Source organism: Sciurus vulgaris (assembly GCF_902686455.1).
Source record: "Sciurus vulgaris genome assembly, chromosome: 11".
In the NCBI taxonomy this organism is placed as follows: Eukaryota; Metazoa; Chordata; class Mammalia; order Rodentia; family Sciuridae; genus Sciurus; species Sciurus vulgaris.
Genome location: NC_136472.1, coordinates 86,270,301 through 86,297,832, shown reverse-complemented (window position 1 = coordinate 86,297,832; position 27,532 = coordinate 86,270,301). Strand labels below are relative to the sequence as shown.

Sequence of the window (27,532 nt, the reverse complement as noted above, 5' to 3'; positions counted from 1 at the left end):
AATTTCTGTTGAAGGAGAAAAATGTAACAGTGATTAAAATCAAATGCTTTGTAACTCTTGAGGCTTTGTTGTGTCTTTTTTTTTTCCCCTTTTCGGTCTCAGGGATTGAGCCCAGTCCTTTTTTATTTTTTATTTTGAGATAGGGTCTCACTAAGTTGCTCAGGGACTCATCAAGTTGCTAGGGCTGGCTTTGGACTTAGGACCCTCCTCCCTTGGCCCCCCAAGATGCTGAGATTATAGGCATGTACCACTGTGCCGGGGGCTTTGTTGTGTCTTAAAAAGGGGAAAAGGCTAAGCTATGGTCTTGAATACCAACCAACATTTAAGAGATGAGTTAAAAAAAAATTTCCATTTCAATAATTTTTGTCAACCAAAGAGGTCAAACTGTTTGCATTTGACAAATCTTTACACTTTACAACAATTCTATGAGGGAAAGTAAAGGTAGTATTTATTATTGTTGGAATCCATTGACCTTGATAGAAGCCACAGATATTGGTTGTGATAGAAATTTCATAGCTTTTCATCTGGTGATCTATTTGCCAGACAGTATTGCCTTTAGAAGCTCACAGATGTGTTCATATGCAATTCTTAATTCCATTGATACTGAACTCTAACTTTGCCAGACAAACACACAGTCTAGAAGTGAATCTCTTTTGTCCTATGGGCATTTGGCATAGGAAAGACAAAGTAGACAAAACTGGAACAGAAATATCATGTTATAGTTTTCTGTCTGTAATAACTTTATGTCCTTCTGACTTCCAATAGACTTTTGAAGGAAAAGCCACATTTCTTTTGAAAATGGAAGGAATATCAGTTTTAGAAAGGATAGAAGAATGGAGGCATAAAACGGGAAATATTGAGTTAAGTATTAGGAAATTTGATGTATTCGGGATGGACTCTGTACTTTTGGTGCTCACTAAGTTTTATGGAGGAGAAATTCCACTAGTTTTTTCTCTGTAATTGTTAACTTCATCTGGATATATAGGGGCTTTGTTTGTTTGTTTGTTTGTTTTAAAGAAGAAATTCATAACTGAGAAGACAGATCAACTTGAGTCAAAAATTACATCATAGTTAAAAGTCTCTAGGGCAGCTATTGGACAGAAACCAGTTAGGATCATTTGTAATGAATTGCGGTTTATTATGGCATGAACAGAAATTCACAAACTTTACTCCAAGAGCAATGAATTTGTAGTTTAATTTTTTTCACTAGGAAATGATTACTTTTGTCATTATTAACTGTTTTCTGATTGCTTATTACATGATCATCACTACTGATTCCATTTGAAACTTTATCAAAATAGATGATCAGCTTTTTAAATAAGTTCTTCCTCAAAATGTCATTTTTTGTTATTTTTTTTTTCTTTTGTGGTGCTGGGGATTGAACTATGGCATAACACATGTTAAGCAGGTGCCTTCCTACTAAGCTACTTCCCAAGTCCTCATTTTTTATTCTTAAGTGCAGTTACTCCCATGGAATGTCCAAACTCACAGCCCTATTATAATTTATTAGATAAAACCCAAACATTCAAATTAGGATGACAAGTTTTATAGAATTATGAAAAAAATTTGTTCTGATTTTCTGCTATATATGCTTTTTATTACTATGAAGACATTAAAAATCTCCACCACTGTCTTGGAAAATTGTATACTATTCTTTTTGAGGTTGTCTATTTTTATTCATATATTTGTTTCATGACTAATTTTCTTTGACTTTCTTTACTCAGAGCATATTTTATTAAAAGAGTACTTTTTAGATATAAATTTACTTACTAATGATTATGCAGTTTGAAGTCCTCAAAAATAAGGTAGTTTGGGTTTGCCACTTACCTGTACTGTCAATTGCTAATTTTTTTAGGGAAGACAAGGAGGTAAACAGGTAAACCATTACAATATAAAGAGTTAGGTACTCTAGAAAAAATATGATAAAGGTGAAAATAAAGTACTGAGAAAGATGCTCCAACTCTGTTAGAATATGTGAAGAAGAGGGAAAATTTGAGGTGTATGTGAGGGCAAGAAATGGTTTCAGTTCATAGGCTAGAGTGCTTATGAGAGTTTTCTTCAAATTGGGTATTGCTCAATTCCAGAGCAAATCCTGATTGCCCGAATGACAGGGGGAGTGGGGGAGAGTAGGAGAGCATTTGCTCTCCTTGAGCAATAAAATGGAGAGTAGATCTTGAGTGCTGCTCTTAGACCTGAGCCAGATTTCTTGGGTAGTCACATTTAGTATTCTCTTTTTCTAAACTAAGGGTTCTATAGGATCATCTCATAGGCTCATTCATTCATCCTTCATATATTTACTAAATGTCTAGAACTTTCTTTGAATTCTTTAGATATAGATGAATGAAATAAAATTTCAGCTTTCGTCACTTTAATGGGAACTCCACCTTTCATAGATAAAGATGGAAAGACAGCATGGCAAGAGCAATCTGTAGGAAGCTATGTCATGATCGCTTTTACATTCTGAAACTAGATCAGGTTTGTAGAGGGTTGGGGACTAGGATGATGATACTAACTTCTATTGACTTCTAATTACATTTAGGCATTGCATTAAGTTTTGTATTTGCTCACTTAATGCTTATACAACCCTTTGGTATGAATGTGTTATTTTTGTTGTTGTTGTTATTATTATTATTATTATATTTTTCAGGTGAGGAAAATGAAACTGAGATAGTGTAAGAGAATTACCTAAGACCATACAGTTAGTCAAGGGGCTTACTTCACACTTAATGGTTATTTGACTTAAATTATTCTAAAACACTAACTGCCAAGCCTGGCTCTGTGTCCTAAGGACCACACTTCAGACTTAAGAAGTGTGCAGCAAAGATATGTTTGTTTTAAAATTTCTATCTGTAGTCAGCTTTGGGAAATCCCTGTGAAGATATGCATGGAATGACAGAAAAATATACTGTCTGGGGAAAAATATAAGCAACTGTAAGAGTAAGAAATTATTGTGTTTTGGAAGATGCAGTAGAAGAGGTGCCCAATTCACCTTTCTTTTACAGACTGATGTGTGGGTAAGCAGTGACAGTGTGGAGGGGGACCTGCGTTCCTATCCTTGCTTCTTTATAAACTGGCAGTGTAAGTAAAAGCATGCAAGACTATGGTCTGATGGCTTGTTAGCCTATGAGAGAGATACAGTTCTGTGGCTCTAAAATGTGTGAGAATTAGGTGTTGTATAGGCTGCATTTGATTTGAAAAAATGCATCTTTAGGGAGAAGTCATCAGAATTGACCTTAAAGAGTTCAAATTTACATAGTTTTGGACAAACACAAATACTAAGTCACCAAACAAAAATATTTCATAAACCTGTAGTGTTATTTTTACTTTTCTATTTTTTCTGGAAATGTCTTATTATTGGTTCTCCAAGAGGAACCTAGAAAAATGACCAATTATTCGAGTCTACTATTAATACCTTTCTGGCCTTTTCAAATTCCTTTGAAGAATAGTTTTAGGTAGGTATTTGCCTGTGGAAAGTTATATTATATTCCCTTAAATTGTTAATCAAATTCCCAGATGAGAGCAAAATGTTCACTTGAAAATTAATTTGCCAGAAAGGTAGTTTGCAAGTTCTCTCTAGAGTCAACTATTTCATGGGAGTTGTTACATTTTAATAGCTTTGTCAAGAATTTGGATGAAGATGTGGAAAACATGAGTGTAAAATTTTTATTTAGCTGCGACAAAGTTGAGAGGGGAAAATGTTAGAATACAATTCATAGCCTATATAAGCCAATAAGTTATGTACTTGCTTTCTCCCACCACTACTTTTTCTTTCTCGTATAGGAAAGAAGGATCATTTCTTGATAACAAGTCATATAAAGAAAATCAGTACATTATAAACTCAGGAAGAGCCATTGTGTGACATAATTGCCCTATAACGTAAGAGTCTTAGTGCTGACAAATGGTATGGGAGAGAGAGAGATGATGCTCTTCAGTACCACTCTGTATGATCAAGCTGTGTCAAGATTGTGCATAATCTCAACAAGGTGCATTGGGAAGTGTCACAGAGATGATGGGCTTCTTAAAGTTATAATGAGAGTTGCAGAGACAACTAATTATGTTCATGAGGAAAACAAGATTGGGCTAGGAAACCATACCCCTTTTATGTTCAGTTTTTTAAATGTCTGTTTTAGAAAAAAATACCATCCAGAGGAGCTCTGTGGGTGGAAGTACAGACACAAAGTCTACCTCAGTGTCAGAAAATGAAATGGAATTTTTGACAGTGGGACATCCCGCTGTCTCTGGAAGCATTCAAACAGGGGTTACCATGGTTGGGGACTATCAGATTTAGAGGCTGGGTGGGAGATAGAGGTGGGTGAGGTTTTTTAAGTTGAGGTCTTTTAAAAACATATTATAGAATAATATAGTAAAACACTTTTTTAGTAAAGTGTTTGATAAAATAAATTTACTGTTAAGTTAAATATTTGGTCAAAACTCAATCTCTTCTGTATGTAAGATTCAGATATAATTAGCTTAAAAAGTTTGTTCTTTCACAGAATTTGATTTTTGTGATTATTAACTATGCAAAGAAACATATTTGCCAAAAATTGCTTCCTTCCAATCTGTTCTCCACACTTCATTGAGAGTAATCATTACTAAATAACAATATCTTCAGTATCATTTACTGCTTAAAATACAGTCACCCAGCTCTGCTCTGTATGTTTGTGTTCTTCAAAATTCACATATTGAAGTCCTACTCCAAAGGTGATAGTATTAGGAGGTGGGACTTTGGAGTGACCTGGTGATTAGGGTACTACGTTAGAACCTTCAATGACTAGGACTAGCACCCTTATTAAGGAGACTTCAGTGAGCTAGCTAACCATCATGTGAGGATTGAGAAGGCATTGCCTGTGAGAAGTTGGCCTTCCCCAGAGTGAATCTGCTTTGAACCTGTAATTTCAAGCCTCCAAAACTGTGAGAAATAAATATTTGTTGTTACAAACCACCCAGTATATAGTTGTGACAGAATTTCAAGCACAGTAAGGCACTGTGCTTTGACATTAGCCTAAAGACATATTCTTAACCAGTCTGCAAAGTCCAGCAAGGGCTCCCAACTGCTTCTCCAGCTTCCTATGGCCCCACCCTCTACTCCACACCCACTATATTTGCCCACTTTAAATTTTTTATGCATTCACAATTTTCTCATTTGTTACATGTTATTTCTCATAGTGTTTTCTCCTACAGTGCATGGTCTTCTCATTCTTTTTTTCTTATTTTTACAGACTGCATTTTGATTCATTGTACACAAATGGAGTACATCATTTCATTTCTGTGGTTGTACACAATGTAGATTGATACCATTCGTGTTATCATACATGCGCATAGGGTAATGATGTCTGTCTCCTTCCACCATTTTTCATACCTTCCTCCCTCTCACTTCCTTCAACATATTCCAAAGTTCCTCCCTTCTTCTCTCACCCCCAATCCCCCAACCTCATTATATATCATCATCCATTTATCAGGGAAAACATTCAGCCTTTGGTTTTTTGGGATTAGCTTATTTCACTTAGCATGATATTCTCCAATTCTCATTCTTACGTTACTTTGACTCTCCTTCTCCAGAACTTAGATTATTTTTCACTTCATCAAGGAGGACTTACTGATTTCCCATTTGGATCATATTTCCTGGTACACAAAATTTTTCACTGTTATAATTCACATTTGCTTATGTAGCCATTTGATTAATATTTGTTTCCCCTGCTAAAATATAGAACACAAGGGAAAGGGCATTTTCTATTTTTTAGTTCACTCCTGCAATCTGTGTACCTCACAATAAATACATGTCAAACAAATAATATAAGTGAAACAGGTAACTTTTACTGTAGAAATACAGAAAAGATCAGTTCGAGAAAGAATGTGATAGAGTGACCTTAAGACTCTATGTTAATTTTGTATATGGCTTATATTATAGACTGTTTTTCCTTTTCACAAAAGTCCAAAGAGCTAGGTATTATATTATTACAATATATATAATTATATAAGTTCACATAATTTATATTATATTCCATTATATTTGATTAGATTTAAAAGAAATCTTATTCCTCTGAACTGATAATATCAGTTACTTAATTCAGAATTATTACTGTTAAGAAGTATCTTAAGAGTAGCATTTAAGATAAGAAGATCTGTGTTTGATTTTAGGACAATAACCATATATTTGTTATATCCAACAAATTATAATTTCTTTCAAATGGCATAACTTCTTTTAATTTTTACTGTTTTAGTTTGGACTGCTGCAACAAAATGTCATGGACTCATTGGCTTAATCAACAAACACTTATTTCTTACAGTTCTTGAGGCTAGGAAATCTAAGATCAAGGTGCTAATAGATCCATACCTGATGAGGGCCCCTTCCTAGTTTGCAGATGGCTGCCTTCCTGCCATATCTTAACATCAAGGTGAAGATATGTGGAGAGATAGAGATGGAGAGAAAACAAGCTCTAGTCAGTGCCTCTTCTTGTAAGGGCACTATTCTTATGGGGGTGCCCTCCATGTCACCTAATCTTAAACTAATTACATCCCAGAGACTTTTACACTGAGATTGGGGTTCAACACATAAATTTGGGGGATAAAATATGTACTCCATAAAAAGGATTGACAGATGGGGACTTGAAATGTGAAAATAACACTGCCATCTACTGACAACTAACTTGTGAGATCTACAAACAAGTAGCAGGTGAGGGTGAAAATGGTTCAGCTAGGGTGGGGTGGATAACGTGGGGCAATGGTTTCATTTTAGTGACAATTTGAGGTAGTTGGTGCTGATAGAGCTCATGGAGTAATAGTGACCAAGCGAAAAAAGTGTACTTAGCTACTAGAATATCGTCCATGTAGAAATTAGGTAAATTATTTTCTTAAAATTGTGCCATTAAACATGGCTCTGTCTCCTTTTTATTTAACTCTCTCCACAACATCTAAGAGAACATTTGTATTCTGAGAATCTGGTAAAACAGAAGTTTTGTTCCTGAAGTACTGAGAATATTCAGGAACAAACGTGAAGAAACAGATCTTTGGTAAAATTTCCATATGGATTTTGTAGCATCATAAGGAAAAGGTAGAATGCCAAAATGAACTCTAAGGGGGCATTTAAAGTCACTTTTATTTACATTACTGTTTGATTTAATGTAAACACAATAACTAAACACTTCCACACATGCAACAAATAGAGAACTGAAAAGTATACAGATTTTCTTTGAAGCATTGACCCTCAAATGAATTATAATTTATTTGTATCTCTTAAGTCCTGAAACTTTTTGATTGATTTTTGCTGATTTATTTTAAATGAACTTATTGTGGTATATTAAAATTACTGGTACAATTATCATCTAAAAGTCACTTGAGCTAAAATTTTCTTATCATTTACATATACCAGATCAAAAGAAATAACAATTATTTTATTTCTTTGGAGGCATGGTTAAACAGCAAACAAAAAAAATCTCATCACTCTCAAATGATAATAACTTTGCTGATTGAAGTGAGAAAATTATATTTAACATCTTTATTACATAATCCAGGGAGGATTATTTTTATTTGTCCATTCTCTAACATTCACTGAACTGTATTTTAAGTTGTTCTAACTTCTGATATAGAAAGACCCTAACTGGACACATTCATTACTTTTTAGATCTTTCAATGAAAAATTATTGCTTTCTTGACAATTACTGATTATTATCCTGTCACCCCTTCAGGAACAATATTTCATTTGTTGACAATAAATACTGTGTAAAAGAATTGAAATTTTGCCAAGGATTAAGTTGGAATTCTCAGGAGCACAAACAAATCAAAGATAAGAAAAGCATCTGCTTTACACATATTCTTAGTATCCTTAAAAAGACTCATTTTGTGCCTACTTAAGAACACATGCACAGATAGTATCCCATCTTGTTTCCTGTGATACACTATTTATATAAAGAATGTAAATAGTACCAGACAACAGCAGTGACAATCTAGCAAGAGTTTGATTTAAAATTATTTCCCCAAAAAGTGTTGTATCAAAACCTAATGGTTATGTTTCTCTGAAAATATGTGGTGCAATGTGGGTGTGTTTAATGTGTATGAGGCACAGCTGATCTGGGACATAGAATTCAGTGGTAACCCAGAATATACTGTTCCTGTTATTATCATCCAGCATTCCTAGAGTTCCTGCCATGTAACAGACATTAAATGCTTGATATATATATATATCAAGCAAGTGATATATATATATATCACTTCATTTGTTTATTTTAAATGGACAGAATCTGATTATCATTAGTCCTCAGTTTCTAAAATAGTCTATTTATTTAGGCATGATCCTCATTTATGTTTCCATGCATAATTTAAAAATATTAACTATATAACCTGCTACTTCTCTAGTATACTCTCCTATGATTTATATTAATTTGTTTATAGGGTATTTGAATTCTCTATTATGTTATCTTTTTCTTATTTTATTTGGATGAGGCTTAGTGTCAGTTTTGCATCTTTTAAGTTATAATCTTGGCTTGATAATTCTCTTTCTCTCTCTCTGTTTAGCACTGGGGACTGAACTCAATGGCGCTTTGCCACTGAACTTCCTATTTTTTTAAATTTTGAGACAGAGTATCCCTAAATTGCTGAGTCTGGCCTTGATTGAATTTGAGATCCTCCTGCATTGGCCTCTTGGGTAGTTGGGATTACAGGTGTGCACCACTGCCCACTCAATAATTCTTTTTTTATAGGCTTATCAGCTTCACTACTTATGACATAATGAAAATACACGGTTACACCTAGAATTAAAAACATTATGAATTCTATAAAACTATACATGTGCTCCTTCCTTATCATTTACCAATCTTTTGATCCTCATTTCCTGCTAGAATTTACCATTTTATTGTGAAGTTTGGGTTCCTCATTTCTCTGCCATTGAAAAAATAGTTTTAATTCATGTGTGTATTTGTGTATTCAACGTGTTTCTTTTTTGCTTGATTTTGAACTTTTTGTGTCTTGAGAAATTCTCATGTATGATAATGTGCTAAAGATTTGCATATGTTTATTAAAAGTTTTGATTTTGCTTTTGATATTTAAGTCCTTTTATCATTCAGGAACTAATGTTTTGGAGTGGTTTGAAATAGGAAAGTAATCTCATTTTTTTACATATACATAACAAATTTTCCCCTGAATTGAATAGATACTTATTTTTCCAGTACTGTAGATGATATCTGCCAGACCATCTATATTAGCTACGACAGTTTTATATATGTATTTCTTTTTATGGGTCTTTGTTTTATTCTACTGGTCATTTCTCTATCCACAAAGAAATCACAATCTAAATTACTATGATTTTGTAATAAGTCCCATTTTATAGAGGTCAAATTCTTCCTCCTTCTCTTTTAGTGTTTTGTTATTATGATTTTGATTTTTACATACATTTTAAAGTAAGTGTGTCAGTTTTCATAAAAAAATACCCTGCGGCAGTTTTGATTGGAGTTGTATTAAGTTTATGAATGGATTTTGAGAGACTGGCTTCTTAACAATATTAAATTGTCCTAGCCAAACCATGGCCTATCATAATGTATTCTTAAGCCTTCTATTATTTTATTTTAGTTTTTAGTTTTTATTTTTACATATAGAATTTATACTCTTTTTGTTAGATTTCAAGAAAAAAATTATAATTCTATTGTTCATATAAAACAAAACATTAAAAATAAATTTATAAAAATATTTGTTGCTGTCAAATAGCAATGCTCTTAATATTGACTGTATAACCTACCACTGCAGGGTATTCAGTCTCCTATGATTTATATTAATTTGTTCATAAGGATGTTTGAATTTTCCATTTTAATCTTTATTTATTTTTTCCATTTTATTTGGGTGACTCAGTTATTTTTGTATCTTTGAAATTAGAATCTTATTTCAATAATTCTTTTGGATATGTTTATCAACTTCAAAACTGCTCATTTTTAAAAAAATTCTGACATAATGTATTTTAAATTATTGTTTGTTCCTAGCATTTAAGTTAATTACATTGTTGGAGAAAGTGATCTGTATGGTACCTATATTTTGTAGTGTATTGATATCAGTTTTATGTCCCATTCTTCAGAGAAGTTTATAACTTGTTTACAGTTAGTCAGTTAATAAATGATATGGTTAGACAGCTCAAAAAAGGGAAAAAAAACTTGTCTGAATCCAAAGTTCATACTTCTAAAAATTTACTATGAAATTAAAGAATATATCCTATACTGGCTTTGTGAAATAAGTCTTTGGTTATGCAGCATGAAATATCTGATAAGGCCTTGATGAAAGTTGACCTACATTTTGCTGTATTAGTTTTGTTTTGCTGTCTTAACAAACTATCATAAATATGGTAGTTTAAAACAATACAAATGTATTATTTTGTAGTTCTGTAGGTCAGTAACTTAGCAGTCAATTTCTCTACTCTGAAGTTCACAGGCTGAAATTAAGATATCAACTGGGTTCTTGGGGAGGCTCTGTCTCTGAGATTATTTGGGGTGTTGCTAGAACACAGTCCATTGCAGACATAAGACTGAAGTCCTTTTAATCTTGCTGGTTGCCAGTAAGGGTCACCCTTACCTTCACAGGCTTCTCATTACCCTCATACTGGGGCTCCTACATATCAACCAGTGAATCCTTATTTATGGAATTTCTTTGGTATCCCTTTCTGCTCACTCCCTATTGCCTCCAGTGGAGAAGGTTCTCTGCTCTTAAATGCTCACATGATTAGATTGAATCCTCCTGGGCAATACTGCCGTTTATTGATGATGAGTTCTGCTCCCTCTAATGTTGAAATTTGAATGCTAGAGAAGCATGTCAAGGCAAGCATATTAAGCAGGTTTTATTTAAAAGTAGTAATAAGATCACTGGTTGGTCGCAGTTGTGGAGTGAGCTGGGGGGTGAGCCAGGTCTCCTGCATCATGGAGGTAGGCAGCAGGCAGCTGTCTCACCCAGCCAGCAGGCCAAGGACAGACATCATAACTGAGCAAACCCACCTGACCCCTGCATCTAGGTTGGTGCCATCACTGGGGGGTCGTAGTCACAGAGCAAGCTGACGGGCGAGTCAGGCCACTTGCATTGCAGAGGTAGCAGACAGGCACCCAACCCACCTGCCTTGCAGAGCTGGGTGGCGGGTAGCCAACCTGCCCAACCACCAGACCAAAGACAGATGCCACCACTGAACAACCCCACCCAATCACCACACCGAGGTTTGTCACCATCATGGAATTAGCCAGAGGCTTCTTTATAGGAAGGTGCAGGCATTCTGAATTACTCCTGAGGGCATGGCCATCATCATTGGAAGGGCAACTCCCTTCCTGAGCCACCTACAGGAGGCTAGAGGACCTTTGACAAGACCCAGGAGCCAAGAAGAGGAGGTATTGAGAGACTCGGGATCAACTCAGAGCCACTGGGGAATATACCCCACCTGAAGGCCACCACCCCAAAAAGGCCAGCTTCCTAGAGGAGCACCACATTATCAAGTTCCTCCAAGACTTCAGGCTACTGAAGGCTAAGAGGAGAGTTATTGGAAGTCTACAGAGACAATATTAGTCAATAGAGGAAATCTGCAATATTCCAGAGTTTCACTATTACAGGGGTAGATACCTGAACAATATTAGAAAACAAGGGAAGAAAATGTCCCAAACAAAAGTAGATGGTATAGCAATAATATCCAATGACATCATGGCAAAAGAAATGTCAGAAAGGGAGTTCAGAATATACATAATCAAAATGATCAGGGAAGCAAATGAGGAGATGAAAGAGCAAATGCAGGCATTGAATGATCGCAACAATTGACAGTTAAAAGAGCAAATACAGGAAGCAAAAGATCATTTCAATAAAGAGTTAGAGATATTGACAAAAAAAAACAAACAGAAATCCTTGAAATGAAGGAAATAATAAACCAAATTAAAAACTCCATAGAAAGCATAACCAATAGGATAGAACACCAAGAAGACAGAACCTCAGATATCAAAGACAAAATATTTAATCTTGAAAATAAAGTTGACCAGAGAATATGGTAAGAAATCATGAACAGAATCTACAAGAACTATTGGATATAATGAAAAGGCCAAATTTAAGAATTATCGGGATTGAGGAAGGCTTAGAGAAACAAACCAAAGGAATGAACAATCTAGTCAATGAAATAATATCAGAAAATTTCCCAGATCTGAAGAATGAAATGGAAAATCAAATACAAGAGGCTTATAGGACTCCAAATACACAAAATTACAATAGACCCACACCAAGGCACATTATAATGAAAATACCTAACATACAAAATAAAGACAGAATTTTGAAGGCCACGAGAGAAAAGAATCAAATTACATTCAGGGGGAAACCAATATGGATATCAGCAGATTTTTCAATCCAGACCCTAAAAGCTAGAAGGGCCTGGAACAACATTTACCAAGCCCTGAAAGAAAATGGATGCCAACCAACAATCTTATACCCAGCAAAACTTACCTTCAGATTTGACGACGAAATAAAATCCTTCCATGACAAACAAAAGCTAAAAGAATTTACAAAAAGAAAGCCAGCATTACAGAACATTCTCAGCAAAATATTCCATGAGGAAGAGATGAAAAACAACGATGTAAATCACCAAAGAGAGGAACTACCCTAAAGGAACAGCCAAATAAAGGAGAAATCAAGTTGTGTCAAAAAAAAAAAAAAAAAAAAAAAAAAAAAAAATCAAATGGCCAGGAGTACAAATCATATCTCAATAATAACCCTGAATGTTAATGGCCTGAACTCATCAATCAAAAGACATAGACTGGCAGATTGGATTAAAAAGAAAGATCCATCAATTTGCTGCCTGCAAGAGACTCATCTCATAGAAAGAGATACCCACAGACTAAAGGTGAAAGGATAGGGAAAAATATGCCAGGCACATGGACACAGCAAAAAAGCTGGAGTATCCATCCTCATATCAGATAATGTGGATTTCAAGCCAAAGTTAGACAAAAGGGATAAAGAAGGATATTTCATACTGCTTAAGGGAAACATAAATCGGTAAGACATAACAATCATAAACAATCATAAATATCTATGCCCCAAACAGTGGCTCATCCATATACGTCAAACGAATCCTTCTCAATGCCAGAAATCAAATAGACCACAACACAATAATACTAGGTGATTTTAACACACCTCTCTTACCATTGGCAGATCCTCCAAACAAAAATTGAACAAAGAAACCATAGATCTCAAAAACACAATCAACAATTTAGACTTAACAGACATTTATAGAATATACCATCCAACAAAGAGCGAATACGCTTTCTTCTCAGCAGCACATGGATCCTTCTCTAAAACAGACCATATATTATGCCACAAAGCTACTGTTAGTAAATACAAGAAGATAGAGATAATACCTTGTACTCTATCAGATCATAATGGATTGAAATTAGAAATAAATGACAGAATAAAAAACAGAAACTACTCCAACACCTGGAGATTAAATAATATGCTATTGTATGATGAATGGATAACAGAAGATATCAGGAAGGAAATCGAAAAATTCTTAGAGGTAAATAAGAACAAAGAAACAACATATCAAAATCTCTGGGACACTATGAAAGCAGTTCTTAGAGGAAAATTTATTTCAATGGAGCACATTCAATAAAAGAAGAAAAAGTCAACAAATAAATGACCTAACACTACAGCTCAACACCCTAGTAAAAGAAGAACAGAGCTAACACCAAAAGTAGTAGAAGACAGGAAATAGTTAAAATCAGAGCTGAAATCAATGAAATTGAAACAAAAGAAACAGTCAAAAAAATTGACAAAATAAATAGTTGGTTCTTTGAAAAAATAAACAAAATTGATAAACCCTTAGCCACACTAACAAAGAGGAGAGAAAATCCAAATTACTAAAATTTGGAATGAACAAGGAAATATCAAAACAGACACGAGTGAAATACAAAACATAATTAAAAGCTCTTTTGAAAATCTATACTCCAACAAAATAGAAAATCTCGAAGACATCAACAGGTTTCTAGAGACATATGAATTACTTAAACTGAACGAGGAGGACATACACAATTTAAATAGATCAACTTCAAGTAATGAAATAGAAGAAGTCATTAAGCCTACGAACAAAGAAAAGTGTGGGACCAGATGGATTCTCAGCTGAGTTCTACAAAACCTTTAAAAAAGAGTTCATTCCAATACTTCTCAAAGTATTTCATGAAATAGAAGAGGAGGGAACCCTCCCAAACTCATTCTATGATGCCAATATCATCCTGATACTTCAACCAGACAGAGACACATTGAGGAAAGAAAATTTCAGACCAATATCCTTAATGAACATTGACGCAAAAATTCTCAACAAAATTTTAGCAAATCGCATACAAAAATATATTAAAAAGATAGTGCACCATGATCAAGTGGGTTTTATCCCAGAGATGCAAGGTTGGTTCAACATCCGGAAATCAATAAATGTCATTCACCATATCAATGGACTTAAAGTCAAGAATCACATGATAATTCCAATAGAGGCAGAAAAAGCATTTGATAAAATACAGCATCCTTCATGCTCAAAACACTGGAAAAAATAGGGATAGTGGGAACATTCCTTAACATTGTAAAGGCCATCTATGCTAAGCCCATGGCTAATATCATTCTAAATGGTGAAAAACTGAAAGCATTCCCCCTAAAAACTGGAACAAGGCAGGGATGCCCCCTTTCACCACTTCTATTCAACATTGTCCTTGAAACTCTAGCCAGAGCAATTTGACAAACCAAAGAAATTAAAGGGATACGAATAGGAAAGAAGAACTCAAAGTATCCCTATTTGCTGATGACATGATTGTATATTTAGATGAACCAGGAAATTCCACCAGAAAACTTTTAGAACTCATGAGTGAATTCAGTAAAGTAGCAGGTTACAAGATCAATGCACATAAATCCAATGCATTTTTATACATAAATGATGAATCATCAGAAAGAGAAATCAGGAAAACTACCCCATTCACAATAGCATCAAAAAAAATAAAGTACTTGGGAATCAATCTCACAAAAGAGGTGAAAGACCTCTACAATGAGAACTACAGAACACTAAAGAAAGAAATTAAAGAAAACCTTAGAAGATGGAAAGACCTCCCATGTTCTTGGATAGGCAGAATTAATATTGTCAAAATTGCCATACTACCAAAAGTGCTATACAGATTCAGTGCAATCCCAATTAAAATCCCAATGACGTACCTCACAGAAATAGAGCAAGCAATCATGAAATTCATGTGGAAGAATAAGAAACACACAATAGCTAAAGCAATCCTTAGTAGGAAGAGTGAAGCAGGGAATATTGTAATACCAGAACTTCAACTATACTACAAAGCAATAGCAACAAAAATGGCATGGTATTGGTACCAAAATGGACAGGTAGATCAATGGTACAGAATAGAGGACACGGACACAAACCCAAATAAATACAATTTTCTCATACTAGAAAAGGGGACAAAAATATGCAATGGAGAAAAGATAGCCTCTTCAACAAATGGTGCTGGGAAAACTGGAAATCCATATGCAGCAGAATGAAACTAAACCCCTATCTCTCACCCTGCACAAAAATCAACTCAAAATGGATCAAGGACCTTGAAATCAGACCAGAGACCCAGCATCTTATAGAAGAAAAAGTTGGTCCAAATCTTCAACTTGTTGGCTTAGGATTAGACTTCCTTAACAGGACTCCCATAGCTCAAGAAATAAAAGCAAGAATCAATAACTGGGATAGATTCAAACTAAATAGCTTTCTCTCAGCAAAGGAAACTATCAGCAATGCGAAGACAGAGCCTACAGAGTGGAAGAATATCTTTGCCTCTCATACTTCAGATAGAGCACTAATTTCCAGAATATATAAAGAACTCAAAAAACTCTACACCAAGAATACAAATAACCCAATCAACAAATGGGCTAAGGATATGAACAGACACTTCACAGAAGAAGATCTACAAGCAATCAACAAACATATGAAAAAATGTTCACCATCTTTAGTCCATAAGAGAAATGCAAATCAAAACTATCCTTTAGATTCCGTCTCACCCCAATTAGAATGGTGATTATCAAGAATACAAGCAACAATATGTGTTGGAGAGGATGTGGGGAAAAAGGTACACTTATACATTGCTGGTGGGGCTGCAAATTAGTGCAACCACTCTGGAAAGCAGTGTGGAGATTCCTTAGGAAACTTGGAATGGACCCTCCATTTGACCCAGCTATCCCACTCCTTGGCCTATACCCAAAGGACTTAAAATCAGCATACTACAGAGATACAGCCACATCAATGTTCATAGCTGCTCAATTCATAATAGCCAGATTGTGGAACCAACCTAGATGCCCCTCAATTGATGAATGTAAAGAAACTGTGGTATATATGTACCCTGGAATATTACTCAGCCATAAAGAATAATAAAATTATAGCATTTGCAGGCAAATTGATGCAGTTGGAGAATATCATGCTAAGTGAGATAAGCCAATCTCAAAAAACCAAAGGACGAATGATCTCACTGATAAGCGGAAGATGACACATATAGGGGGTGGGAAGGTGGGAAGAATGGAGGAAGGAGGGACTCTATAGAGGGATAAGAGGGGTGGGTGGGGTGGGGGGGGAGAGAAAAATAACAGAATGAATCACTATTACCCTAGGTAAATGTATGATTACACAAATGGTATGCCTCTACTTCATGTACAAACATAGAAACAAGATATATCCCATTTGTTTACAATAAAAATGAATTTAAAAAAAATAAATAAAAGTAGTAATAATATAGACTTCTTCCGGGAGGAAGAAGTGGGCCATGGATGATGTTCTGGAATCCCAAGAAGTGAGCAGGGCCCTACATCTTTTATAGGTTAAGATCTCTTTTGTTCTCCAGTTCTCTCCCCCTTATCTCTCCTTCCTGCCTATGTGACTAGGCCAGGTTTTGCAGGTGAGATGCATAAAGTGAGAAGTGAATGGGCAGGGGGAGGTCCAAAGTGATTCAGACAGGCAAGAGCCCAGGGGGCATTAATTAGCAGCTCCCTGCCTGCAATCCTTGATAAGGGAAGGTAAATTTGGTAATCAATGGGCTCAGGGTATTCCATTATCCCAGGGGCAGTCTCCAACTTCCAGAGGCAGATGGCTTTCATGGCCTCCATTTCCTCGATTTGAATCGATCCCCTATTTCTACACTAACTGCTTGTCCCCAATTCTGGCTTTATGGGTAATGTAGGATACTCTCCCTATGTTAAGGTCCATAACCTTAATCACATCTACAAAGTTTCTTTTGATAATAAAGCAAATATTCATGTTTATTTTAATTGATTTATTTATTTTTAAATTTGAAATAGGGTCTCACTAAGTTGCTTAGGGTCTTGCCAGGTGGCAGAGGCCAGCTTTGAGCTTGCAATTCTCAACCATTGGGATTACAGATGTGTGCCACCATGCCTGACAGAAAGATTTTTGTAAAAATTCTGGGGGTAAGAATAATGGAACTAAGAAGTTTTTGGAGTGTCTAGTTTTTGTGAAAGATAGATTTTTCTCCTTTTCCAACATTTATGACACTGTATTTCATGTAAGTAGAGAAACTTTATCTTCTTGATGATAGTGGGGACTTTCAGTGACCACTTCCTAATGCTTTCGCAGGATACCGTGAGCTATTTTAAAGTAATTGGTAGACATACAGGCCTCCTGAATAAAATAATTGGAGATTATAAACAGATGAACCAAGTTTAGTGTTGTATGTAACAAAGTAAGATGACTATCAAAGCATGGTACAAGTGCTTAAATTTCTGTGCAATTCCACATTATTGGGTATAGCCATTGTGTTGGGGTTAAGAATATAAAGCTGTAAACACCAGGATGTTGCATTTGAGGAACTTGCAACATGGGCTTGCAACATGGGTGTGAAGAAAGAGCAGAAAGGTATAAACCAATTTCTGTCATCCTAGACCCTAGAGTTGAGAGATGGATATAAAGAGGGTTGAGGTACCTTTGGGAGATCTGCCTCTCTAGGACTGATCTTGTGAGAATATGTAAGAATCAAGGCCATGCATGGAGCTCAGAGAAGTTTGAGTCTAATCAGACACAAATATGTTTATATATATACCAACTGAAGAAGAAGTGGTACTGGTTAGGGATACAGGATAACCAAGGAATGAAGTGAAGCAATTGGACTTGATGAGAGTTGAAATTCAAGACCTTTGACTTGACTCCACTGGCAACGAAGTCATAATATATATGGCCCAAGGGGGTTACAGGAGCAGGCTTTCCCCACCTCTATTAATATTTTTCCTTCTATAACTTTCTGTGCCTGTTTTATTTTATTTTATTTTCATTTTTTTTTGGCCTTGATTTTAACTCAAGAGGAAGGGAATCACAGTCTCGAGTACAGAATTCATCTTCTACTAGTGGTGTGACCTTGGGGAAGGTACCCAGCCTCTAAAATCCCTACATAACTCAGTTGTGAAATGAGAAATCATTTGTATCTGGCAACATTTTGAAATGATGTCCTGTGATCTATTAAAAGCACTAAGTGCAGTGCCTGTTCTGTGTTAGAGGACAGGAAATGACAGGCCTCTGTTAGCTCTTCCTTATTGTATCAGTTTTCGATATATAAGCTCTTTGTTATTATAACTTTTTAATTTAAGCATATTTAGAATAATTTTGTTTCTAAATATGAAAATTAATTTTAAAGCTAATTTGGTCAGTAAACATAAAATTCCATTTACTCATTTTAATTTCATGGTATTTTTTGTTTTATAACTTATGAACAACTCAATTTAGCTCACTAGTTTGACTGTGAGTCTTAACCCAGATTTCATATTAGAATCATCTGGGAAGCTTTCAGAAATGTTTGTATCCAGGCACTACTCCAAGCCATTTAATTCAGAATTTTTGATTGTGGGCCTAATTATTATTATTTTGTAAAAGCTCTTTATTTCTGAAGTGGCAATAACGCTATCCAGTTTTAGAGCTGATCTGAGGATTACATTAAAAATCTATTCAAAATAATTTAAGAAGAGAACTGAAATAAAATGTAAAGTGATCTTAAAATATTTTTGGACTATATTTTCTGTTCTTGAAGGGCTTACCATTTACTTAGAGAAAAAAGACAAAAACATGAAATGTTCAAAATAACATGCCACTTACTAAATGGAAGTAAAGAAGAATAAAAGTGCTAGGGATGCCCTCCAACCTCAGTGTGTAGGCAGTCCTCAGTGAGCATATTGCTACGGCCTTCTCTAAAAACCTCAAATATTTGTGTCTCAGAAAAGAACAAGAATAATAACAGTCTTGGTGATAGAGAGGGATATTAGGAAGGAAATTTTATCCAGTCTACTTGTCTAAATTTGCTTTTTTCATTACTTACTCAAAGTCATACAGTTAATAGCCTGTAAAACTAAAATTCAAACTAGTTTATGAACTCTGGTGGTCACAATGCACTCTAAGCTGCCCGCTCCCCTAACTTTACCCTGAATCTAAATTTGCTTTTTTCAGATGTAAATTCATCAAATCCTTCAACAAAATATTTATTGCCTACTATGTGCTTTCTGGGCATTTTCTCTTAAAAACTAACTTGAAGAGGTAGTCTGAAGCACTTGTTTATGGCATAGACATTTGAGCTGGAACCTCTGGGTTTTAATTTTGGCTCCACAACATCCTTTTTACTTATCATTAACATTTTTTAATGTTACTATGATGTAACAGTGCCCTTTATATAAGAGTAATGATAAAAAGATATTACTTCCCAGAGTTGCAGAAGGTTTAATATATTAATAAATGTAATTTATTCATAACTGTAACTGTGCATGGTCAGTAATAATAGACAACTGTGTGTTTCCTATGATATTCTTCATTTATTTTTGAAGATAATTTATTTTGAAGATAATGCTTTAAATTAACTCTGACCAAATGGAAATAGTGCATGAAAAACATGTATGTCCTGCTTCCAAGACATACTCAAATATATGGATTGCAGTTTTCTAAGGCACCATCTTATTTTATTGAACATCTGTAACAACATGAATGAGTGTAGTAAATTAAGCCACACACAGGAGGAGAACTGCTTTATGAGATTGTTTATTTTTAAATCTAAATAAAATAGAATTTGTGGAAGTAGAGAGTAGATTGATTACCAGAGGCTTGTGGGGGTGGGGCGGGATGGTGGCAGGTGGGGAAAGATGTTGATTGAAGGATACAAAATTTCAGTTAGACAGGAGGAATAGACTCTGATGATGTATCACACAATATGGTGACTATATTTAATAATAATTCACTGCATGTTTCAAAATAGCAAAAAGTGGATTTCTAATATTCTTACTATAAGGACATGATAAGTATTTGAGGTGATTCGTAACTATTAGCCTGATTTGATCATTCTGCAATGTATTTACATATTGAAAAATCATATAGTACCCCATGAATATGTACACTAAATTAAAAATAAAATGAATCTTAAAAGGAGATTGAAAAGAGTATTAAAAGACATAAAAATAGAGTAAGAACAGAAAGCAATGAGAGTGTTTATAATAGTGGCATCTCTCCTACTTTTGGGTCAGGGAAGAACTCAAGAGGAGTTAAGTAGAGCTTACTTAGAAACCTGAGGATGAATAGTTAATGAGGCAAAGAGCTTGCAGGCAGGTGGTGAGGTATAAAGGAGTGGCTTATGCAGAGAGAATTCCAGAGAGAGGACACAAATGAAAACTCTTTAAAGTCTTGAAACTTTACCAGTGAATATAAGATCCATTGTCACATAAGTGTGGAGTTGCAGAAAACAGTGCTGAGACTCTCAGGGCTCTCAAAACCCAGAATAGTATAGTAAGGGCAAAACAAGAAATTGAACTTGAGCTGAAAGAACGTACTCATTTGATGACAACACTAGCTGACTTAGGAGAACTAAGTTTTTACAGTCATTCAGAGCAGAAAGAAACATGTTTTTCCAAGGGGGTTTCTAGTGAGAGAAAGGAGGAGGGCTGTTCAAGACTCTTGAAGGGGCTGGCAATTGCCATGATCCTCAAAGAGGAAACAGGAAGAGAGACCTGCAGCCTGTGGGTCTAGGTCAGGGTTCTTTTGCTTTTATATTGACTATGTTTTGACCCTTGCCTTGTTTGTTCAGCTAGGATTGTGTCTAAGCAGAGCTTCAGCATCTGTTCTTAACTTCAACTGCAGCCTCATCCTTTTACCCATGTGCCGAACACTCCTGGCTTATCTTCGAGGATCCCAGAAGGTAAGGAAAAGAAAATCCTTACATGAATTTCAACATGAAATTAAGTGTTATGGTCACATCTTAGTTCTGCTTAACCTTCATGGTCTGACTTTTGTTTAGTGATTTCCTCAAAAATGATGGTAAGGTTCATATTAACCGTCAAGGTGATCCATGAGTTCTCCTACAATACTAGGATAGAGCAGAGAATCGAAGAAATATTAGCAGTGGTTTCAGGCACTGTGCTGATCACTCCGTGCATAAAATTGTGAATTCCCCAATGATTCTGCAATCAGGTATAATCAGTTCCATTTTGCACTTGAGGATCCTGGGGATTGGAAAGCAAAAGTGAGTTGACCAAGATCATGACTAGTGAAGGCGAAGCTGAAATTCACCCGACTTCTGAGCTCCCTCTACCATACCTTGCCTCCTTAAGGTTCTGTATTTTCACTTAGCTACATTCAGGTGAACAAGTTAGAGCCCTGTAACCTTCGCAAGCAACACATGCTAGTGTTGACAACCTAACCCTACTTAACACACACACACACACACACACACACACACATTTTGAACTTAAAAAATATGTCTTGATCAAATAGTGATCACAATGTGCACTATTTACTGTTGTAAAATGAAGGATATAAGAAAACAAAAAAGCACAGTCTATTAAAGCTCAAATAAAGTTCTTTTTGTCTTTGATTATTCCTGTATACATATGTGGGAGTGTGCACTGTGTACACATGTGAATTCACTCATCACTAAAACAGTAAGGCACTAATGGGCTGATAGTAGTATAAAATGAATTTTTAACTTGAGGTAGCTTTGATGATCTGTTCATATGTGCAACTTACTCTAGTAAAACTTCTCAATCTTTTCATGTAATTATATTTGGAAACTTTATTTTTAAAGCAGCAATTTGTGGAAATAACTCCTTCCCTGGGTTGCCTACCATTGTAAAATGCTAGGTTTTGATCCCTATGACTGGCTTTTGGCTTGGCAAGAAGAAAGAGAAGAGAAGTGGCAGGAAATAAAAAGTGCCTACCTAAGTCTCCCAGTATTTAATGAGTCTTCAAAAATTGTTTCACAGTGTGAAATACAGATATTCAAAGATGCTTGACATTTATTTTTCTACAAGATCGAGTAGGCATTTAAAACCCTAGATGAGATTGCCTCATTTAAAAATAATCTTATATTTTGGCTAGAAAAGGAAATCATATATACTGTGAAATTCAAAGATCACAGAAATATGTAAAATTGTCAGAGAAAGTTTCTCCTGATCCTACTCTGCCAGAGTAACTACTGATGACAGTTTAGAGACATTAACATCCAATGGCATTAATTTGGAACAACTTAAAGTCACAGTAGAGTTTATATTTTATAACTTTATGACCTAATGATATCGTTCATTTAAAAAAATCAATAACATAATCTTTTCACATTATTTTTAATGGTTTGAATGTTTCATTGACTAAGTGCATCATAATTCATCCCACTAATTTTTCATTCATAGGCTTCTGCTGTATTTCGAAAATGTTCATATATTTAGTGGTATCATAGTGAAAAACATTGTACATCTTTATTGTTGTATCTTACTTACCATATTAAATAACTTTTATTTAGGTACCAAGCAGGAGAACAAGAAGATTATTGGATAAAAGCAGAACATTTCATATAACCTGTGGTGTTACCATCTGTATTTTCTCAGGTGAGAAAGCCAGATGATGCTAAATATTTTTTTTAGAATTCTACACTTGACTAGTGTTTAAATGTATCATTTTATTGTTCTATACATTATCTGATGGTCACCAACTTGAGCTTTTCTTACATATGTTAGTTTGTACTCTTCCATGAGTTTAAAGAGAATTGTCTAGCCAGAAGTCCCCCCAATTCCCTGCCCCAGACTGATGGGGACTGTCTCCTGAAAGTGGATAATTTCATTTATAAAATTTGGAAGAAACAGACCAAAAGTTTTCAGGCTCTAAAAGTAATGATATGATATGAGTTTAAATGCTTTAAAAATAGAATGTGAAATATTCATTTACAGTATGTGATTCCCCCAAAAACTATATTTGGTAAATATGTCCTTGATATTAATATTTGGGTATAAAAATAGATGTCAGAATTGTGGAATTTTACCTTAATCTATTTGAAGTTAAATATATAAAGTGAGAATCATTTAATTTTAAGAGTCATTTAAAAATAAAATAAAATACATTTTTATTGAGTGTTCATATGGTAGATTTCAAACTTTTGGAATAGTATGTAATAAACATAGTGATGAAGTGATGGGCCCTGAAGACAGGTTCTATGAGTTCTACCCCCAGCTGCCATCCATCTTCCTGTGTTAGGCCAACTCTCTGATCCTCAGTTTGTGGTTTCTTTAAGAAGTAAAATGGCCAGGTGTGATGGCACATGCCCATAATCCCAGTGACTCAGAAGACTCGGGGAGGAGAATTGCAAGTCGGAGGCTAGCCTCATCAATTTTAAAAGACTCTGAGTAACTTAGTGAGACCCTGTTTGAAAATTAAAAAAAAAAAAAAAAAAAAAAAAAAAGTAGGAGCTGGGGATGTGGCTCAGTGGTTAAGCACCTCTGGGTTCAATCACTATATAATTTAGTTTCAGAGGCTAATTATCCCAAAATCATAACACTTGGCATTTTTATCTGACCATTTAGTGATGTGATATAACTGTGTTGGTACTAAAGTCATTTAACTGAACATTAATGTATGGCCACTTTTACTCAGGAATGTTTTGCTCCAGCTATTACCAAGAAATCATTAAACTTTAAGCTTTTATAAAATTATCAAGCGTTTTTGAAACAGGCATCTTCACTGTTTTATCCCAAAACATCTTGCCATTGTTAGTCCCCACCTCTGGAGGTGAGAGGGAAAGAACTTCAGGGACGGGTTTAGAACTCTGGAACAGCTCAGGCTGGAGGGAGAGTCAGGGTCTAGAATGAGATGAGGACCTCAGCTGTGGTAAGGGTGGGATGGGTCAGAGCCAGGAGGGTGAAAGACCGGAAATGGAGGAGGATTAGGAACCTGCAGCGTATTTGTTACCTGATTCATTCTAAACTGTAATTGTGTCCAAATAACTTTGTTGAATTGGAGAACAACCTTGAGACTGAGTTATTTTAGAATAGCACTGGATGAGCTTGTGTGCTAGAGGGTTCACACTCTGCCACTCATTAGTGGCCTACTTTGGCTGTTACTTTTCTTTTTGGTGCTGCAAATTGAACCCAGGGGTGCTTAACCACTGAGCTGCATCTCAAGCCCTTTTTAAATGTTTTATTTAGAGACAGGATCTTGCTGAGTTGCTTAAGACCTCTCTAAGTCGCTGAGGCTGGCTTTGAACTCAGGATCCTCCTGCCTCAGTCTCCCAAGCTGCTGGGATTACAGGTGTATGCCAGACTAACCTTTGTTTTCTTATCTGTAAAATAAGAATGATTCTACCTACTTCACTGTTTTGCTGTGAGAGCTAAATGAAAATATCTACATAAAGTACTTAGCATAACTTCTTCCCAGCTGCCTAAAATGAGTTGAGGATTCATTTGATTTAAAAGCCTTCTGAGGAAAGTGTGTATCTCAAGGATGTCTCTTATATGCTTGTTATGTAGGACAGTTTTCTCCCCAGAGGAATTCAGAATAGCAATTCTTCTAGGGTGCATTTGTAGTTTTGAACCATAAATAAGTAGTTAACTATAAATTAACATGCAGTTAATTTAAAATGAGAGATTTTTTTTACTATAGATTTCAGTAATGATGAAAATATAGAACATAAAGAATTGTTTAAAGTTTTATGCCTGCGTCATATCACAACCTTTGTTTTACTTCTTTTGAAATTACTTGTTACAATGTTCACTTTTTCTTTGGTAAAAAAAAAAAAAAAGGCAGATTATTGTTTAGAACATATGTAGTAGGTCCACAGCAAACCTGAGCGAAGATTTTCCATATACACTCCATATACACCTTTATACTCATAGCCTCCAGCATTATCAACAGCTGGATTTGGTATGATAGATTTGTTACAATTGAGTCTACATTTGTACATATTTATTACTCACAGTCCATAACTTATGGTAGGGCTCACTCTATGTTTTTAAATTTTTAGAATTTGTCCTTAGTTGTACATGATAGTAGAATGTATTTTGACATATCAAACGAACATTGAGTATCACTTCCTATTTTTGTGGTTTACATGATGTGGAATTACATGGGTCGTGTATTCATATATGAACATAGGAAAGTAATGTCTGATTCATTCTACTGTCAAGGGCTCACTCTTCGTGCTGTGCACTCTATGGGTCTAGACAAGCATATACTGACATGTATCCACCATTGTAGTATCTTGCAGAGTATTTTCACTGTTCTGTGTTTCTATTGTGCTCTGTTGTTCATCTCTCACTTATCTCTAACCCCTGGCAACCACTGAAATTTTACCTCCTTCTGAATGTCATTCAGTTGGAATCATACAGAACTTAGATTTTTCAGATTGGCTTTGTTCACTTAGTAGTATGAATTTAGGTTCTGTCCATGTATTTTTATGGCTTGGCTGTATTTTAAAGACTTTTTAGCTTTGAATAACATTCCATGGTCTGTATATACCACAATAATAATCCTTTATCAGATATGACTTTTGCAAATATTTTCTCCCAGTCTGTGGCTTGTCCTTAATGAAGTCCAGCTTATCGATCCTTTTTTTTTTTTTTTTTTTTTTTTTTTTTTTTTAATGAATCATGCCTTTGGTGCTATATCTAAAGATCATCACCAAATTATAGACTCAATACAATTCCCACCAAAATACCAATGACATTCTTCATAAAAATAGAAAAAACAATCCTAAAAAGCACATGGAAGCACAAAAAATTCAGAATAGCCAAAGCAATATTGAGCAAAAAGAACAAAGCAGAGGACATCACCCTATCTGGCTTCAAAATACACTACAAACCTGTGGTAACCAAAACAGCATAGTATTGATGTGAGGCAGACACACAGAACCATGGAAACACACTTCAATTAACAGTGCTGGGAAAACTGGGTGTTCATTCACGTATAGATTACTGAATGTTGACCCCTACCTTTCACACACACCCACACACTCAAAAAATATCAACTCACAATGGTTCAAAGATATAAGATCTGAAATGATGAAATTACTAGAAAAACCAGGGAAACATTTCAGAATAGGCATACCTCTTTACCTCTTTTTTATAAGACCCCCCCCCCCAAATCACAGCCATCCAAAGCAAAAAGTAGACAAGCAGGATTATGTTAAACTACGAAGTCTCTGAGGAGCAGAGGAAACAGTTAACAGAGTGAAGAAACAGTCAACGGAATGAGAAAAAGAGCTTTAGAAACTATTCATCTAACAAGAGACTAATATTCAGAATATATAAAAAAAATTTAAAAACTCAATGACCCAAACAAATAATCTAATTTAAACATGGGCAAATTTTATGAATAGGTACTCTTCAAAAGAAGAATTTCAAATGACCAGTAAGTTTGAAAAACTCATCAACATGATTAGCTAACAGGGAAATACAAATCAAAACCAAAAAGAGATAGCATCTCACTCTAGTGACGATGAGCATAATAGAAAAGAAAAATAGCAAATACTATGAAGATGTGAAGAAAAGGAAATTTGTAGTGTTGTTGATGATGTAAATTAGTACAGCCACTGTGGAGATAAGTGTGGAGGTTCTCCAAAACTAAAAACAGATCTACCATATAATTCACCTATAATTATAATGGAATATTATCAAGCCATAAATGAGTGATATCTTATAGTTTGCAGCAAAAAGGTCAGATTTGGAGGATGTTATGTGAAATAAGACACAGACAAATACTGCATGTTTTTTCTCACATGTGAATACTAAAAGAAGTTGATGTGAATATAGAGAATGATTATTAAAGGATGAGAAGAGTGAGGGGAAATGTGAAAAGTTTGCATAATAAATCTCCAAACACAGAGTAACTTCTAATTTTCTGCAGTACAGTATGGTGACTATAGTTCACAATAATCTAGTATGCACTTTATGAATAACTGGAAGAGAGGAGCTCAAAGTCTCTAAGCACAAAGTGACTATAAGGAGATGAACATGTTGATTCCCATAATTTGATAAGTATATATGATATATCCTTTGTGAAATGTTACACTGTACCTCTTAAATGTGTACAAATATCATGTTTTAAGCAAGAATTTTTAAAAATGTTCAAGAACCTGGACATGTGAATTATCCTGGTTTAATCACCACCCATTGTATACATGTATTGGATTATCACACTGTACTGCATAAACATGTATGACTAAAATTATAATTGATTATACTAAATAAAAAGTCATCATTAAACTCAAGGTCATTTACATGTTTTCCTGTA

The 27,532-nt window shown here is 35.0% G+C and overlaps 1 protein-coding gene and 1 long non-coding RNA gene across 5 annotated transcripts in view; one reads left to right on the top strand and one right to left on the bottom strand.

Annotated features, from left to right (window-relative positions):
* LOC306640910 overlaps positions 1 to 27,532 on the bottom strand; it is a 925,259-nt gene that overhangs the window by 167,931 nt on the left and 729,796 nt on the right. The gene's annotated exons all lie outside the window — the stretch shown is intronic.
* NOX4 (NADPH oxidase 4) overlaps positions 1 to 27,532 on the top strand; it is a 367,378-nt gene that overhangs the window by 193,530 nt on the left and 146,316 nt on the right. For 3 of the 4 annotated variants that reach the window (XM_079105592.1, XM_079105594.1, XM_079105593.1), the window contains 2 exons: positions 21,069 to 21,179; positions 22,776 to 22,860. In XM_079105592.1, coding sequence (XP_078961718.1) covers positions 21,138 to 21,179; positions 22,776 to 22,860 — 127 coding nt within the window. In that variant the 5' untranslated portion in view covers positions 21,069 to 21,137. The remainder of the gene's footprint in view (positions 1 to 21,068; positions 21,180 to 22,775; positions 22,861 to 27,532) is intronic. The other variant, XM_079105591.1, reaches the window with a different exon arrangement.